The 18997-nt window shown below is 40.1% G+C and overlaps 1 protein-coding gene across 2 annotated transcripts; it reads right to left on the bottom strand.

Moving 5' to 3' along the window:
* Nucleotides 1-1789: 1789 nt before the first annotated feature.
* Nucleotides 1790-17309, bottom strand: plcd1b (phospholipase C, delta 1b). 2 transcript variants are annotated; one of them, XM_027142848.2, is made up of 15 exons: nucleotides 17101-17309; nucleotides 10752-10910; nucleotides 8972-9200; nucleotides 8712-8841; nucleotides 8377-8605; nucleotides 7406-7607; nucleotides 6872-7016; nucleotides 6320-6472; nucleotides 4538-4690; nucleotides 4291-4450; nucleotides 4067-4186; nucleotides 3573-3751; nucleotides 3185-3317; nucleotides 2537-2686; nucleotides 1790-2239 (listed from the first exon to the last, which is right to left on the bottom strand). In XM_027142848.2, the coding sequence occupies exons 1-15, from the start codon at nucleotides 17126-17128 to the stop codon at nucleotides 2148-2150; spliced, it is 2262 nt and encodes a 753-aa protein (XP_026998649.2). In that variant the 5' UTR covers nucleotides 17129-17309; the 3' UTR covers nucleotides 1790-2147. The 2 variants fall into 2 exon arrangements, with proteins under 2 accessions (XP_026998649.2, XP_047662602.1); XM_047806646.1 differs by lacking the exon at nucleotides 17101-17309 and adding an exon at nucleotides 11752-11903.
* Nucleotides 17310-18997: the final 1688 nt, after the last annotated feature.

The raw sequence follows: 18997 nt of genomic DNA, 5'->3' as shown, positions 1-18997 counted from the left end.
CCGGTGGTGTGGAAAAAAAAAAAACGCTGTCGGAGGAACAAATCCGCTGCTGGCTTCGTCATTCATTAACCAACCGCTGACAACGGGAACGTTTTAAACGATGCTAGAGTGGTGCGTACTATAAATCTCATGTGACAGCGTGGTTTGTGTTTCTCACTTCCCTTCTAACAAATTTCACCAGATTTTGCTTATTCACATGAAATTACAATGAAACAAACGTGACGTGCTGTGACATACGGCTAAGTACAGTGACCCATACTCAGAATTTGTTCTCTACGTTTAACCCATCCAAAGTGCACACACAGCAGTAAACACACACCCGGAGCAGTGGGCAGCAAATTAATGTTTGCTCAAGGGCACCTCAATCGTGGCCGGCCCGAGACTCGAACCCACAACCTTAGGATTAGGAGTCAAACTCTCTAACCATAAGGCTACGACTTCCCTGTATGTATCTGGACAAGGCCTGTGGCTCATCTTACTTTCCAGCAGGTCTGTGTATCTTCCAGACCAATCCAGTGTGCAGCTTAATATACGATCAGTGTGTTAACTGAATGATATTTCTATCATCAGTGTTTGTGCCATTCAATGATGCCCCGTTATACACACACTATAGTTTGGGGGGGATTTATTTATGCTCACACGGCTGGTTGTTGTGTAGACTGAGTTGCTTTGTGGTGGCATATTAAAGTTTCTCTTACTAAATCAGTTGCTTTCCTTCACACTCACCAGATCGTAGGCCACGGTCACACTGCAAGTCTTGATGCTCAATTCGGATATTTTGCTCAAGATCTGATTTTTTTGTTTGGCTGTTCACATTACCTTTTAAAATGTGGCCTATATCAGATACCAGTGTGACCAGTTTGCTGTTTCGAACTGACCCGCATGCGCAAACGAACGATAACGATGACGTCACACGCGGCCCGCCGTTGCGCTAAAAAGTTGGCGAGGTTATGGAGGAAGTATTGTATCATCTGGTGCAAGCAAACATATCATGTAATGCTATAATGTGATGTATTCAATGCAAACATTATGAGCTGGTTCACGTAACCACTTTATATAACACTCTTAACACACACACACACGTTACCAGTCACGTTTTCGCCGGCGCATAATTGTGACGAATGTCGATGTAGATTGATGTAAAAGTCGCATCAAATCCGCATTGGCTGTTCACACTGCGGCCACATTGGAAAAAAAAAAAATCAGATTTGGGTCTGATTCAGGACCACATATGGAAGTGGCCCAGATTTGAGTGTTCACACTACTCCTGAAGAAGTCTGACCTGGTCACTTGACCACAAAAAAATCGGATTTGGGCCACTTTTACCTGCAGTGTGAACGGGGCCTTAGAGTTTTTTTCCCCCTTCTTTTTTCTAGGAGCAATGTGTGATAAAGCGACCGCGTTCTCCGCCTCCATCTAAAGCACCAACCCAAGAGCAGCGTCTCTGGGATGAAGAGTAATACAGTTCGGCTACGGGGATTAAACAGAATCATTGGTTTTACTTCCTAGCACCAAATTGATGCAAATCATGTCCATGCTGGCTTTGGAAATGGTTTTCTTCTGCATCTCTATCTCTGTTCGTTTGAAAGGAAACACCTGGCTGCCTTTATAAAATCGAATCAACGTACGCCGACCGCAGAAACCTTTCAGGTCAGACGGTTTTATTCGAGTAGCAGCTAAAATCGTATGCTTTCTGCATGCCGTCATCATCTTGGCACGGCTGGTGTTTACAGCCTTTCCGCCCTGGCAGCTTATGAAAGAAGCAGGAATGACTTACAGTAAACTGAAACCTTTAGCAGTAGCAGCTTGTAGTCTTCAAACTACAGCTGGCTATTTTATTCATTTTCAGTTCACACATTCGTACATGCACGAGGAGGTAAAATCTTAAATAGTGGAATGTATTAAAAGTCAAGTTGCACTCTTTAAAAACATCTAAAAACATCTATAAGAAAATATCCATCTAGTTCATTAACTGCTCAGTGTATTGTACTACAGCTACATGGTTAGTGTTGACCGTGATGGCGGTTACGGGACGTCCTGTGGCGTCTCGCTGGCTCCCAATCCAGCACCAACTTGAGTCTTGTGCTTAGCTTTCTCTGCCTTGATCCTGGATGGGAAGCGCTGGAATAAAAACTGGGTCTTTAGACTTATTCTGCCTCCACAACCATGATGTGGACAAAAAGTTGAGCTGAAAACAGGAGGTCTCCGTTCTGGTTGTACAGCGGCACATGGCGATATCCTGCGGAGGGAAAGGAGGTCAGAATGAGGTTTGTTTTAAGAAATTCCCTTGATGATTAATGTTTTTTGTTGACGTTTAGCTCAATAAGAATATTTTATTTAATCTGTTCATTATTAGTCTGGGTGCCATGTCTACTGTACGACTCCCACTGAGCAAGTCATCGCTATAGAAATGATACCAGATTAGTTTGTAAGAGTTTGTGTGACTAGACAGGGCTCCAGACACCCAAGTTCTGTCTTCAGTCATCATTTTATATGCCTCGTCCTTTTGTGTTCGGTTTGTGTTATGATCACTGACCGTTCTGTAGGCTGGTGAAGGGCGCCGTGTACTGGCCGATGAAGTCGTTACTGGTCACGCAATCGTAATCCTCCACAACGAAGCGCACCAGAGCAAGTTCGGGCACGTAAAGGTCAAACTGGAAATTCTCGTTCCACATGGGGTTGAAACCTTTAATAGATAGACAGAGAGAGAGAGTCTGTTTTCTTTGTGCTCTACGTAATTATGGAGTACTATCAAGGATAAGACATCCTGGTTTGCCCTTGAGCTAAGGATTTCAGACCTCTTCATTTTATAAACTACAGCACCACTCAAGATTTATCAGGAGACAAACACGCATTAACTCAGGAACAGAGGATTGTTAGGGCGCATTAGTTTCTAATAAAAGTTGTCGTTTGTTCTTTAAGGAACGGCTTTAGGCCGGTTTCCGTTCCTGAGTACAGTCAAGGTCACGGGCAAACTTTTCTGATGACTCTGCGAATGCTTGAATTATATTGCTGAGCTAGATGTAATGCATCAAAACAAGGCTGAGTGCTTTAGGTTTGCGTTCACTGAAGATCTCGAAACTAATTACATGGAAAAAAATTGTCTTAAGTTCAGTATATATATAAATTAAAAATCCACTGTTGCATGGTTATGTCTTGAGAAAGGACGTAACTGCAACAGTACCGTTGTTATGAACGGACTTCGTCTCCTTTTTGGACGTGTCCGCAGGCACGCCGTGGATCTCCACTCGCACCAGGGGATCTACGATGGATAGTGAGCTCTCCCTCAGTTTGGGTAACTGCTGTGCTGAGATCACCTGAACCACAAGAAGAAGAAGGCTGTTTTTATTTTTATATTATTTATATATGTATATGTGTATATATGAGAGATAGAGAGAGAGCACAAATCTTTCAAACATGGTCCAGATACCGTGATTATAGCATCATGAACAAAAATCTAAAGGAATGTGGTTTTTGGTATCAATCCAGAAACCACCTCACAAATCCAGGTGGGAATCTTTTACTTTTAAAAATCACATGATGTAGGTTTAAGATGGAAATCGAGTGCTGACCATCAAATGGAACTCGACGTGTTTGAGCCACGGTCCTCTGACCAGCGTGATGGGGTCGAACTCGGACTCTTTGTCTCGTAGGTAGGCCGGCTTCAGGACGTAACCGCTCTGTCCGTTTTGGCTGAACAGGCCGTGGTTCAGATCCATCTCTGCGCTAGGTGTCTGGAAGTTCAGGGCCACTGGAGAAGAGACGGAAGACGACACACACCACACTAGGCATGAGCCAGTATACAGATAAAGGCCGGTCTGCTCAAAGTGGATATAGATAATATTTCGTCACCGTTTTTGATTTTGATTTTTTTCGTCACCGTCATGATTTTTTTTTTTGCATTGACCACATGTTCCTGTTAACATGGACATTGAGTGTATGTACAAAGCCCTACTTTCTGCTAGCTATCAATACACTGACTGTCTATAGCTGCTGTAGCATGAGGAACTTGTTTAACATTTTGTTCCACAAACTACCGCTTTTTATTCGTACACCTTCGTCTTACCGATTTGGCAGCCAGAGTTCCACAGAGGCACGGGGTTGTAGTTGGAGGAATTTGTCCTTACTGCTCCAGAGGGGTAAATTCTACTCAGCCTGGCCGCATTATGATGAATGTATTCATTTGCTGCAAAAAATAAATAAAAAGTTACAGATACTGCAGCCAGACGTCTGTGTATAAAGGACACTTAAGGCCATTAAGATCGTTATGTAGTACAGCTCTGGCCTTACCCAACTTGTCTGCAAAGTTCAGTGCGTCCCCTTCTTTAAAAGAGGATATCTCGTAAAAGGACTGGTGAGTCCTCGCATGCTCGAATCCATGGAACTTGACGCTTCTGCAATAGATGGCGAGGTCGGACAGCTCTTTAGCGAGATGCAGCGTCTTGGACTTCTAAGGCCAGAGGGAAAAAAAAAACTGTTCAGAGTTTTTAAAGATTTTAAAGTGACTCTTTAGAAGACGACCAGAGTTTCAGCAAACCTTTTTGTTTTCAGAATGCACCAGCTCTTCATCATCACGACTATCTTCTTCTTCGGTCACACACTCTTCTTCTGCTGTAGCGATATGGTCCGAGAAGTAATCCTCCAGTTTCTTCAGGCTTTTGCCTTTGATCAGAATCCGACCCTTCAGCTCCTGATGATCAGCAAAAACTCCAGTTATTCATGTCCTAATGTTAACGTTTCTATAGTAACACATCGTCCGTATAATAAACGCTCCAAGATATGAACCTGATCAGACTAAATGAAACAAAAAAAAAAAAAAGGGAAAATTTAGGAGACCTGGTGAGATTTAGTTAGCAGTTATAAGAGACTCGAGTGTCAGCACTTGTTTCGGTGTTTCTTGGTAACGAGCTGAACGATCGATTGTCTTATTAACTTTAGTGATTATTATGGTGTTATTTTCCCTTTAACATAACGTGTTTCTCACCGAATGGACGTTAGCGGAAATCCAGACATTTCTGGTTTTTAATAATTAATAAAATCAGGTGATTTCTGAACGTTGCACGAGGGTGAAATATTAGCGCGGCCTTTTGCGAGGAGTTTCCGCAGCTAAGAAACAGAGCCACACCTTGCCGGAGGTGAACAGAGCCAAACAAAAGCCAGGCTACAACTAAGCATTCCTCCTGCCATCAAAACAGCTCCTCTGTCATTATCTCTTCATTTGTCATCAAGTAAAGATCCTGACCAACTTACTGCCATGAAGTAATTCTAGTTTTCAGACTGTAGGGGTGGAAACGGCAGGTCTCACGTGCAGGAGTGATGTTTTTGGAATGAAAACGCACTTCTGTTCTTCGCTCGCCAGAACCACACGCGACACTCGTTATTGCTGTCGTTGGCTTTAATTCTACAGACTTCCCTTTCTTTACTTATAACGACGATCTAGGACTCGTTTCTGATGCTCAACAAAAACACCACAAACACTCAGGAGGGTTTTTAAGTGATTAGCGTGTATGCTAATCGAGCAGCCACCATCCGACTCCTATTTGCATACTTGGGTTTGGTTTGTGTTCTCAGTCAGAACAAACTAAACTTAGTCTACTACACTGTTGAAAGAAAGAGAAAAAAAAAGACGCCCTTCGAGAGGTGAAATTCCACACCTGTATTTAAAGCAATGCTGCATTACATCATCTTTCTGAGAGAGGGATGTAAACACTTAGATATCAGGCTGACTGATCAGCACAGTAATTTTTCCTGAATAGCTCCAGGTTACTCGGATGTCCTCTGGATTCTCGGTTTCTTCCCACCTCTCAAAAATAGAGATGGTTCTCTATTTAATGGTGGTTCGAAACCGCCCCTTAGATGTGAATATATTTCTCTGCTGTGACCCAAACCAGGTGAATCAGTTATGAAACTAGTGTTAGAAAAAAAATTCACTGGAATAATTAATCGCAATGTAAGAGTACAAAAGAATCTATAAGATGACGTTTGAAATGTTTTTGCATCATCATTGACCCATCTAAGTGATGTACAGACAACCATTTTAAGCATTTTTAAATACAGTTTTGGTTCTGCTCTAGCAAGACATTTAACATTATGACCAATTGAGGGTCAAGTCCTTGCTCAGGTGGACCTGGGTTTGGAGATCGGTAGGCTTAACCACCAGACATCCACCAGACACCTCAGCAAGGTGTCTATAACAATAGGTGTGAAAACACTGGTCTGAGAAATGTACTGCCTTCTGACTGACAGAATTTAGGACACACACACACACACACACGTGTCAGAAAGGGTGAAATTCCTCATGTTCTGAGCAGGTTCTCACCTCTGGAGAGGGCAGCGCTGTGGGCATGTGTTCTCCCAGGGGTTTGGTGATCAGAGCACTACCCAGGATGGAGCACATGTGCGTTGCCATCATCTTCTGCTGTTCGATGCTGCAGTGGTTCTCCAGGGACAGGATCACTGGATACTCGGACGTCTGAGGAGAAATGTTTTGTTTACTTTGTGTAGTCCTGGATATCAGAAAAAGAGGAGCATTATTTCCAAACAAACCACAGGAACTGGTCAGAAGAGCAGCATGGACCTGACCACAAGAAAACGGTCACTAGGACCACAGACGTGGTGAAGATGATCAATTTTAAACATATGGGGTGGAAAGAAACCACAAAAGGAGGTGAGCAAAACACAAACAAAATCTAAATGTGGGCCACACTTTCACACATTGTGTAAAAAAGTCAACGGTCAAAAAAACATAAATAATGTTTACACAGCAAAACGCCATCCAGGAAACACACATCGTATTCAACTGACTACATGCTGGAAAGAAGGGGAACAAAAGGTGTTTGCCTGAAGTGGCTTTAATAATTCCTCCCATTACCTTAAAGGCGTAGTCTTTAATGGCTTGGATAACGTCCTTAAAGAGGATCTTCGAGGTTAAGGTGTAGCCATGGTAGATGACCGGCTCCCCGTCCGAGCCGTCCCAGATGTCCAGCTCCACGCAGCGGCAGCCTTTGGTTAGGGCTCTGTCAGGAGGTTAGAACAGCGTCATGTGTAACAGCAGAGACCACCACAGGGGTTATATTAAGGAAAAGCTGAGTACAAATCATCTTGTATTCAAGCCCAAATTATTGTATTTTATAAAATCACACTACAGAAGGTTATTTTGTTCCCGGACACTAAGAGCTGAAATGTGAAGCGGTACAACAATTTGTTGTGCGTCACTTGTGTCAACTCTTATTTACAGCACGATACAGGGGGTGTATTTGCATAAAGTATTGTTTATTACAAATACACGAGATGACAAAGACATCCTGAGTAGTTTGTGTACTAACTGTAGCACTAGATGGCCATGGAAGAGTAAAAGGACATTAGGAAGAGTTGTGTGTGTGTGTACAAGCCGAGCCGCACGTACCGTATGTAGCCCTCGGTGCTGCTCGGCCCTTTGAGCTGGTCCTTCAGAAGGTACGTGTTGTGTGAGGAGGAGATGAAATAGTGGTTTAACGGCTGGTTCATGTCCTGGTACACGCTCTTGCGCGCCGGGCTCATGATCAGCGCTTCGGGTTGGTGCAGGTACATCAGAAAGCCATCTTTTGTCATCAGCTGCTTTGCTTTGGCTGTCAAGGTGAAGGCACGACAAGCAAATGTATGCAAAGGTGCAGATGTGCATGATGAGCCAAAGCAAATATTTCGAAATCCTTTCTGACAAAAGGTGCCATTTGAATGAAGAGGCTTTGTTAAATGTGATGTCCAGATTTATAGCTACGTCGTTGTCAGAGATTTAATCGAAAAAGAAAAGAAAAAAATAATAATCCTAATGATTTGGGTTTTTTTGGGGTCAATTTGGGTTCTTGTATTTTTTTTTTAATTGGTTGCCTTACATTACTTAGCAAAACTGTTCAGTAAAATCATTATACAATTAAAATTAAACACGAGCAATTCATTTCAGCTTCTAACGCTATAGGCATCTTTTTTTATGCTTCTAAGGCGTGTGTGTTTGGGTGAGGTTTTTTCCCCCCGTGATAATAACGAGCAGAAAGAAACACGGACACACCCACTGACGTGCAGAGATTTGCTTGCAGTGCATCATGCAAAACAATTGAAAAACATCTGAACTTTAGGCAACCTTGATTATGGACTTCTGTGTTTCTGCAGTAAACGAGGCATTTTTTCCATTTCAAGTGCAGCGGTGTATTTTATTTGAAACGTTCATCCAGTGACTGCATACGATGTGTGTTAAAGGAAGTTGTTACTATAGAAACGTCGTGATTGAACTCCATATCTGATCAGTTCAGACCATCGGTAAATCTTGTGGATATTTTAACACGCTCATGTTAATGTGTAATCTACCACATATGAGGTGTGTGTGTGCGTGCGCGTGTTTACCCGTTTCATCTACTTCATACTTCTCGATGAGCTGAGTGGCCTGAATGAGATCCACCTTCTCCCTCTGCTCCGTTATAAGGAAGTCTAGCAGGTTGACGGCACTCATTAATCCGTCCGTTTTTGCGTACGTTTCGTAGATCACGTCGATCTCTTCCCTGTCGGTCAGGATCTCGTACAAGGCCTTAACTTCTTTACCCTCCAGTAGTCCGGTTTTAGACTGATCGCATTTCTGCAAGTAGAACGAGAGATACACGTGTTCAAGAACGCTAAATCAGCAAGGTGTGTACAGAAGAGAAGGAGTGTAGTCGTTTAAAAAAAAAAAAAATCAAAATCACCTCAAATAGCATCTTGAGGTATTCTTCGTTCACGTCTACGTTGATGTTGTGCAGGAAGCTCTTCACCTCTGCTGGACTCATCTTCCTGTCACAGTTTATGTCAGCCTTACGCAGACAGTTCAAGATCCAGCTGATGCACTCATGTAGGGCTAACAACACCTCACACATCACTGTATAAATAGAACAAGCTCCTAAAGAGTTTTAAACACTGACTAATCGATATTAAGCTACATAATGGGAGAAGAAAAAAAAAAGGATACTGTTCGACCCTTTGCTGTTGGCTAAGCTTGCTCGTGTTGGAGATGATCTTCTCCAGGCCTGACACCCAGTGCTTGGCATCTTCCTCTGAGGTGGCGATCAGGTCGAGGTTTTTGTGGCGTCCCTTGAACAGAATGGAGAATGCCCGCAATTCCATCAACTCCTCCGTGTGCTTCCTGAGACCCTCTGTGTGCCGGCCGGCACGAACACACTCTACGTCCTCAATGGAAACTGTGGGAGGAAGCAGAAAGATCCAGTTAAGGACAACTAAAAACATTAAGCCATGCAGGGATGTGCTGGTATGGGAAAATAATCAACAGGGTGTGAAGGAGTGGTCAAATGAGCATTTCAATAAAGGAATAAAAGAGTTTTCCCTGTTTATTGGTGCATTTAAACGTGAAATATGCAAGTTCCTGTTATACTTCATATTATAGCAGCTATAAATGGTCATATCATCACCAGCCTTTTTTCCTCTATTAAAAACAATAATAAAACTGAAGCCTTTTCCACGGCAGAAACCTAAAGTCCTGAGTTTATAAACTTTAAAATGCAGACTATTTCTATTTACTCAGATAAAAGTTCAATCATTTTTTTTAAATTCATTTCAAATCAACCGTTGTTACAGAAATAAATTCAACCCCTTTTGACCAATCAGCAGCAGAGAAAGTGAGGTACAACCCTAGCATATGTCTTGCTAATGACAATAACAAGTCTGTAAAATTATATTAAGCCATCTGATGTGTTGGACATTTAAATGTTACTGTAAATTGTAAAATGCCACTAAAAGCTAAATTTTTCAGAGCTCTGATTACACTAAGCATTTAAAGCATCTTGTACGTGATATCTTGCCACACACTAGATCAATGCTAGGTTAAGAAGTGAACATGATCCGGATGGTGGACTGAATGGTACACGTGTCGGGTAACAGATGGCAACCTGCAGCACTGTTAAACCTGATTGTGAACTTTGCTCCGACACAATACACAACAAATCAGCTCACAGGGGTTCGGTCTCACCTCATACTGTAAACAGCACTGTATATAATCTGTGCTTTGAAGCATGATCAGAGCTATTAAAAAAAGGCATAACACCTGCATAAAGCAATCAGCCGGCCGACCTTAATGATTCCTCACAAGCCGTAGCAATGAATTGGCATCGCTATGGCAACTAAGGTGTATGAAAAGTCTATAAACACAGAACGAGTCATTAAGCCCTAAAAGTTGAAAGTCCTTTCCTCGTTCATTTAAAATGCATTTCTCAGTAGTGAGTGTGAATTAGTTTGATCCTTTTAATAGGAAAGGTATGTTTTTAAGCTATATGATTTATATACAAATTTATATATATTTTTATTTTCCAGTATGCTTAAAAAAAGGGCCTTCCAGTCAGAAAGGAGGAGTTATGTCTTTAAATAACGCCAGCTTCAGGAGCATGACCTCTTTACATGTCAGTCCTGGAGAAGGGGGCGTGGCCTCTGGGCTTGTCAGTCATGCTGGAGGAAGCATGGCCTCGGTGCCCATCAGTCCTGCTGGAGGGGATCGGTCTCTGTGCCATCATTTTAATGTGAAGACATACACTCACACAGCTCCCTACAATAACTAGTAAAAATGTTCCATAGTTGTGCCAAAACATCAACATTCGTTCATTTGTTATATGGCAATAAGCAACGCATTCGACACTCTTAACTCATACAGGCTTCATTTGGCTCCAGCTGGACTTATACAAACACAGTGTTATTTGTACACTGGCCATTGTGCTGTGTACACGAGTGTGGGACGGACTCACAGGTGTGCTTTGGACGCAGGGTTTTTTTGGACTCGTGCCACACAGTCTTGCAGTCCTCCTGCAGCTTGTAGAAGCGCACCTTTCTCCACGAGCCCGAACGAACCTTCACAAGCTCTGCGCCTTTCAGAAGAAAATTCAAATCAGGATCTCCATCCATGCCTGCGAATGAAACGCAAACACATGTTTGAGCAACAGCTGCATGGCGACGACAAAAAAAAAAAAAAAAAAAAATCACGTCCTGCTGCTACGTATAATAGAAAACAGAGCGGACTAATGATCGAAGCAACAGAGATCGTAGTGCAGTGTGTTCATTGTGAAGGAATCGATCAAAATCATCATCGATTGCACTGAAATCTCGACATGGACCTGCGTTAATTAAGACTAACTTCCATTTCCTGGCTCGTGTAATTTACCCATGGACACATTTGTTTGCAGGGTATGAAGGACAGCACTTAAACATTGAGAGGCTGGCAGAAGGAATCATTTGCATATTTCAGGATGCATTTAAATAAATCAGTCCAACATCATCACTGCTATAATGCGAGAACAATTATTCTACACAACATCGTATCCAGTTTAATTTTCCACATGAACACCACAAAGTAAGCCAGGAAGCGAAACTTTGCATTATGAAAGAACAAGCACATTAAAAAAAAAAAAAAAAAGAGGTTTCATTTTCAAGCCCAATGTTTTTCATTCACAGGAAAACAAACAGAGCACAATATACAAGTAGCGACTTGCACTGAATGCTCTTTTCCTCAGGAGTCTGTTCGGGATATTTAATCCCGTCTTTATCTTCTGGGATAAAAGCAGCTTTCAGGATGTTTGACTCCGGGGGAAACTAAGTTTGAACCATTTCACAGATTTCAGCAGTTTTCAGAGCAATAAATAAGTGAGTAAACATAAAATGGTATCAATACCAAAACAGTAAAAAGTACAATATATAGAAATAGAATATATATAGCATCCCAAGGGTGAACAGGAATAAAGCCGATCCTACCCAGGAGCCTCAGGTTAACGCTGGTTATATTCGGGCTTTGCTCATGATGAAGTAATTCCAGCGATTTGCTCCTTTTCGGCTGCTTCCTTACGCACTGCATATCTGCCCTTTTTTTCCTGCCAGGATCCCCACTGAATAAGACCCAGCCAGGGGAAGTGCTGAGCTCATATCTCACTCCCTGGGCGTGGACCAAGCAAAGAACACTCCCAGAATTACAAAGCAAAACAACCTGGAAGGCGCGAGACGCGTTAGTGAGCGCTGATCACAAATAACAACGTAGTGCACTAAGTAGTGAACAGCGCTGCAGTTGGAGAGGTCGTTATGTAGTGCACTTATGTAGGTGGTGAGAGACATATTCAGCATGGGAAAGAGACGCACATCCTAATTAAATAAACCACTTTACAACCCGCACTAATATACAACTGTGTTGTTCAGTTTTAAGTTCATCCTATAATGTTAATGATTTGCACTATTTAACCTGCCTTTAATCTGAAACGCTTCAATACCAAAAGCTTTTTCTTCAATACATTATTTTTCGACGAAAAAGCAGCACAAACTTATTTGTAAACTCATTGACATTATAAACTGATAGTGAAAGGTGTATTTTACAGGGCTCTCAAGTATCACGCATTGAGCGTGACAGTCACTCATGTAGGTCTTTTGTCACGCAGAAAAACCTATTAATCATCATATATTTAATATGCCGCACCGCTGTCTCTATGGAACCGGGCAGGAATCAAGCGCGTCTCCCCGGGAGTTTTTGGTCGAGCCTGACACTTATCAGCCAATCAAAAAAAAAAAAAGAGAAGCTACACAACAGCCAATCAGAAAATAGCACTACTGTATCTAGGTGACAGCATCAGTTTTTCATGATTGTCTGTAACTTAGCCAACAGTTTTACAGCCTGTTCGCTGACAATACCTGCTCAGAACAAGTAGTCTAGGCCAGTGGTTCTCAAACTGTGGGCTCTGAGATGGTGCCAGGGGGCCCCAGCTTTATGACTTTTTATAAAATAATGAATTTATCATAAACTAAATCTCAGAAAAATTAGGATACTAACCACTAGCACTGCATTGTATAATTTAATATGTTTTCTTAAATTCAAAGTTTTGGAATGTTTTGTGTCGTGGGAGTGGGGTGGGGGGACAGACACTTTTGCCTGTCTTCAAAACTTGAGAGCCCTGTCTTTTACAGCGAAAAGACAGAATAAAAGACTAAAGCAGTGTGTTTGAGCTTTTTGCACACGAGTGTTTAGTGAACAGTGTGAGGAGGAGGAACAGTTTAGCGTCATAGAGAATGCGCCTTCAGTTGGAGTTCTCTTTTCATATAATTTACATTCACTTTTTATATAATTTAAAACAATGTGAACGATAATGTTCAATAAACAGGAGATTCTATATTCAGAAAGTTTTACTGGGGGCCTCCTGTCCCAGTAAAAGGGGGCCAGAAACGCTGTAGTGCTTCCTTCATGATAGAGTGTGGGGAAACGGGCCAATTTTTACGCACTGCATTAAATCATTTTCTACATACAACGTAACCGATATGACAAACATACATAAATACATACATATGAATAAAAGTTAACAGTACTAGTAGTAGCTCTAGCATGTTCCATTAACAACCTAAATAGTAAAATCATTCCATGTGATCACAAAGATCTAAATTTACGTTTACATTAAGCGCAACAGCGCAACCTGTTGGTCATACTGTGCAAAACACAAATTCACGCTGGGATTCATCCTGCATGTCTTCTTGCTTATACAACATTTAAGAGGATGCATAAAATGAGAATATCATGTTATATTATACTGCATATCCTATAGAATTGCGCATGCTTTATAATTAGTCCATTTTTTGTATTGCTTTGTATAATATATACATATACTTTCACATACGATTATATTTTTCTAGTTTTCTAATAAGTTACAAATTATGATCTTCCTGTAGCCCATTAAACACATTAACATCTCTGAAAAGAAAACAGAGGTTTACTTCACTGTATTGATCAGTCCAGCATGCAGTTAGGATGCTACACATTGCTGATGGTCATGGATAGCACCAGGGTTGGAACACACTAGCAACAATCACTCTTCTTGATTGAGCATTACAAAAATCGAAAACTTACCTTATTACATTTCTTCAATACTTTTACGTGTGGCATTTTTATTTAGACCTTCAAAAACTGCTCAATACAAATGACAAAAGGTCTTCGCTCGGTTTAGAATTTAATCAAGTTCATCCTGTAGTTATATATAGAGTTCTTTAGAGGTCAGGGTGCATTGGAATATGGGTCTACAGAGCTAAACTAAAAGGTTGAGCACCAGAGCCCTTCCTTGGGAAAATGTTTCAATGTAGAAACCATTTAAATTTACTAATACAGTGACTGAATAATGTTTTCAGGCAACATGGCATAGTTCCTTAAAAAAAAAAAATCTTAAGGTGTAATAAAAGTATTTCCATATTTTATATAAAATATTTTCATTAGAACGGTCTACATTTATTCTACCCCTGATCATTTAGGGAATCGACACTAAGTTTTACTGCTTATCAGTCCAAATGATCTATTACTAATACATCCAAAAATTTCAAGGTTAAAGTCAAGTGGCTTCCTGTCAGTACTGGGACTTGAACTCGCATCCTTCTGTTCACTTGTAGAGAATGAAACTGAGCTACTCCTCTGCTCATACAAGGCTTTTAGATCAAAATTTAAAACTTGATGGTTTTACTTTCCATGGTTCGTTTAAAGCTAGTCTTTTGAGAGTTCACAGGAAGGCTTTTTTGTTCTTTCTAGAAGGAGTACCCGAAAGCTTGCTCTCAAACCCACACACAAAAAAACAAACAAACATGATTTAAGTATGCTTGTTGCTGCAGTTCCAAATATATCCACTAGGCAGCAATAATGTTAGTGTGCATTCAGTCCTGGAACAAAGTGAACCAACCCTAGCTAAGAGAATGAAATGATACCAGGAGTGATTTCTGCAGCTGCTTTTATCGTTGCACAAACAGAAAGGCAGTAACACGAGACTAAACTAATAATACATAAATATATACATGCTGTGGTACAATACAAAAAAAAATTGTGCAACAATGACCAAAGTATAAGAAGTGAATATTCTTAAATAAGGGTTGCAGGGGTGTTTCTAAATTATACACCACATCACTGTGCATTTGTGTTTTTTCTTGTGTTCTTATCTTGTTTATTTGTGTAAACTGTTGTGTGCGTGTTAGATTATGAAATTTAGCATTTTACTGAGATTGCCATACTTTTGGAAGTTATCTCCATTTGGATAAATCCGAAATGACTCACAATTTGATTATATAGTGCATTACAGAGGACAACAACAGTGTTATTTCACTGCCTAAAGTATGCAGTAATATAGAGAGAATGAAGGAAAGACGGCACTGTTCTTTAGGTCTAACTCATTCAGTGTCAGACAATCCATCTAAATAAGCTCACGTTACTTCATGAAGCAAGAAGTGTGTCATAACTTCACAATTCATCACTAGGGGTTTGTCTCATTCTGCGGTGATGCACAAATTCGTCGACTTGGAGCTCCAGCATGCTATTAGGATACGGCACTTTCCAGACTGTAATTTAGGAATTAGCGTGGGTTAAGGAATGAATATGGCCGCTCAGCGTATTCCTCTGGTTTGAGTAACACGTTCTTGGTGATCTGTTCATAATTACACAAAAAAAGGGGAAAAAATAAAAAATCTGTGCAATGTGTGTGTACCAGGCTAGCACTGAGGAGAAACACTAAGTGTGTCCACACATGGATATGTGGACATACAGTAGATTACCTTTTCATATATGATTTGGCATGTCTTGAGGGCCACCGGTGTGGTAACACCATACACAGACTCCATACTTATTTTTTAGCAAAACATGACTTGTTTCTCATGTTAGCTACACTCTGTTTTATATTTGGATACATAGAAAATAAGGGATCACATGCAAACAAATGAATATGATCAAAAGTTTTTCGATGGAGAAAAAAAAAATTCTAAAATCATAAGCAGAGACATTTATATAAAATCTACTAGATGGAGATGGCCTCAATTCTGAATTAATTTCTGGGGGAAAAGGATCAATAAACTAATTACAATATTATAATAATAACAATCAGTCTCAGTATTTAATCGTATTCCATTCCTGTGCACAGAATCTCAACACTGCCCACACAGAGTACTGAGCAAAACATTTCAGAAGTTCTGAAGTAGTAAGCAATAGCCTGAGGTGAGCAGCGGTAGTGTGGCTCTCAAACCTGTAATATGTACAGTTAAACCAGTTCGGCATCATCCTAGTTACAGTGTTTTATATTAAACCTTCCGGTAACGCATGCCTTTTTCTAATAACCCTGTCTTAACCGCTGACAAATAAGTGTTTAAGAAGAAACGCTCTCCACAAGCTGGTTATTATTACAACACACGTGTGCACCTGTGCCCATTCAAACCAAGAGCTCCACACAAACAGGTGCTGTCTCTGTGGTCTGGTAGCTGGTTATTATCTGTGGCACAAAAGCAGAGTCATCCAGGTGTGACGTGAGAGAGGAGAGACGGAGGAACGTCCAGGAAGATGGAGGAACAGGAACTTACAGAAAAGTGCAATACGTTCTTAAGTCTCGCATCAATTCCAAGTGAGCTTGAATGCAGTCCAAAAAAGCGATCGGACTCTGAATCGACTCCACACACACACACACACACACATATACATATATATATATATATATATATATATATATATATATATATATGCGCTGGTGGGAGAATTAGACAAGATTAATTTAGGGAAATTGGAGAAAAGCAAGATCTGTTGAATTGTAGTCACATTTGTGACCAATTCACTAAACCAAACAAGTGCAATATAACATGGAGGATGAATTACAGTAATACACTTTAACAGGTCATTGTTTACTCTTTGATGCGCGCACACACACACACACACACACACACACACAGTGTCCACACCCACACTAAAGTGGTTTTAACACTACATAAAAGTGCATACAACAAAACAAACTCACAACAGGTTTTCTCTGAGAGAGTTTATTACAACTGAATCACTAAAAAAAATTAAAAAGATTCACACGTACTAGCAAGGAAAGTTTACTATGTAAGCAGTTTAGATTCTGTTATGGACCTTTAAACCTTATTACACACGAAGTTTGGAGTTAACAAATTGCAAACAAGAAGTCAAACTAAATAGTAAATCAACTTTTCCAGTGTGTTCAAGACGAACCTGTTAGAATGAAGTTAGTGGAAGACGCCCGAAGTATAAACTCTCAATAACAATAACACGTTATTTTATTTAAAAAAAAAAAAAAAAAAAAAAACTTTTAAAAACGTTACCTTGTGTTGCTGTGCCGTTGGATCCCATAATGTCAGAAATACCGGAGGAAAATAACACAAACTGGAACGAACACGACGCCCTTGAACGCGGCACCGACGACCTCAGAGCTGCTACCTGAAGCTTCCACAACTCAAACAACACAAGTTGCTCGATAAGATTCAAAAGAAACAGAGACTAAGAGTGCATAAGTTTGTGCTCTGTGACTTTGTTCACAAGTACTACAAAGCTCGACCTGTGTTTAAACATGATGAAAACCCGCACCGCCCTCTGGAGTCACCTGTTTGTGTTGCAGTGGTGGTCCAGGTGAAGAGGGCAATTAGGGTAATTAACCAACACACCTACACTTCAAACAGCGACTCTGAAGATGACGTCACGGGCTGATTTGCATAGATTTATATTATATATTATTTATATATTTACATAATTCATGATCATTTTGCTAATAAAAAAAGAGTAAAAAATAATCGACTCTATTTACAGAAAGTATTTGTTTTGGGTCACGGCACCATGACGCGTTTACAACATAATTATTTACCATACTTTTTTTTTTTTTTTTTTTTTTTTGCAGGGGGAAAAAAGAAGCAGTGGTAAATAAGCTTATAACGGAAATCAGAATGTTGGCTTCTACAAAGCCAACATAATAATTAGCTTTGGTATTAGCAAAGGAAACTTTTCGATGGAAAAACCCATTTTAATTTGTGAATTCTTAAAAATAAGAGGAAAGGACAAACAGTGATTGGTCCATGTGAATTTTGGTAAATTACTGGTTGATGGGAATAGAGCATGTGGCAAGAGGTTTATATGATATATTTAGAATATATCAATATAATATAATTGTTGTTTAGTATTTTTTTTAAGTTACAATTAAAGGTGCAATTGTCAATGTTTGATTTTTTTTTTACTAGTACGTGTTAAAAAACACGTACTAGTTGTTTAATCAGTGGTTTCAGCACAAGTCTGTTACATACTTTGGAAACCAGAATGTTTGTAAATGGATTAGCGTCTTGTCAGTAATTTTACAAAAAACAAAACAAAAAACATCACCCACACCCTTCACACCCTCATAAATCATTAGAGGGTAAAGTATGAATGTTTACAGAGTTGTGAATTTACTGTTGGAGGAATGGAACCACTATAGGTCCTGGGGCAGGGTTCTGTGTGCATTGGATAGGCTGGAGAATGAAAATCAAGAGTTAATGAATAATGAAAGTGCAAGAATTTCCTTATACTTTAATGTAAGCGTGTATGTCGGCTATGTAGTATGTAGCTTGAAACATTTGCTTTAATACTGCATGTGTTATTTTGCTGTTTCCTGACTGGACTGTGTGATTTCAAGGCTTTATGTATTCTCAAGTCACCAATGTCACATGAATTGGAAAGCAAGTTGAATTGTCAGGCTGGATCGACCGATCGCATAAAAACACGTGCAAAGTTTTGTATGTTCTGCATGCGTTCATGTGGGTTTCTAGGTTCTCTACTTTCCTCCCACTTCCCAAAGAACAAGCAGGTAGTTGGATTGACTACAATAAATACCCACTAGGTATGAAACAGTGTGTCAAGTGTATGTGTAGTGCTTTTAGATGGCAGACCTAGTGAAGGTGTTGAACACATATTCATTAATTATGATGCTGTGATAAAACATTTACTGAAAATGAATGAATGAATGAATGAATAAACATATTGTGAATATTTTCATGTACCTACTTAATTTTAATTTTTTTCTTTTTAGATGGTACAGAAGGCCTGAATACGAGTGGATATTTTGTTCTAAACCTGTGCAAGAACCTTATTTAGGTCTGAAACTGTTATTCGCCTTCAGCCAGATAGCACTTGAAGGTAGCATTGTGCAAGGTAAACCTAAAAAAAAAAGACTAATTTAATTTAATAATTACTATT

This window comes from Tachysurus fulvidraco, chromosome 22 (assembly GCF_022655615.1).
Source record: "Tachysurus fulvidraco isolate hzauxx_2018 chromosome 22, HZAU_PFXX_2.0, whole genome shotgun sequence".
NCBI classification, from domain to species: domain Eukaryota; kingdom Metazoa; phylum Chordata; class Actinopteri; order Siluriformes; family Bagridae; genus Tachysurus; species Tachysurus fulvidraco.
This window is presented reverse-complemented; position numbering and strand designations above follow the sequence as displayed.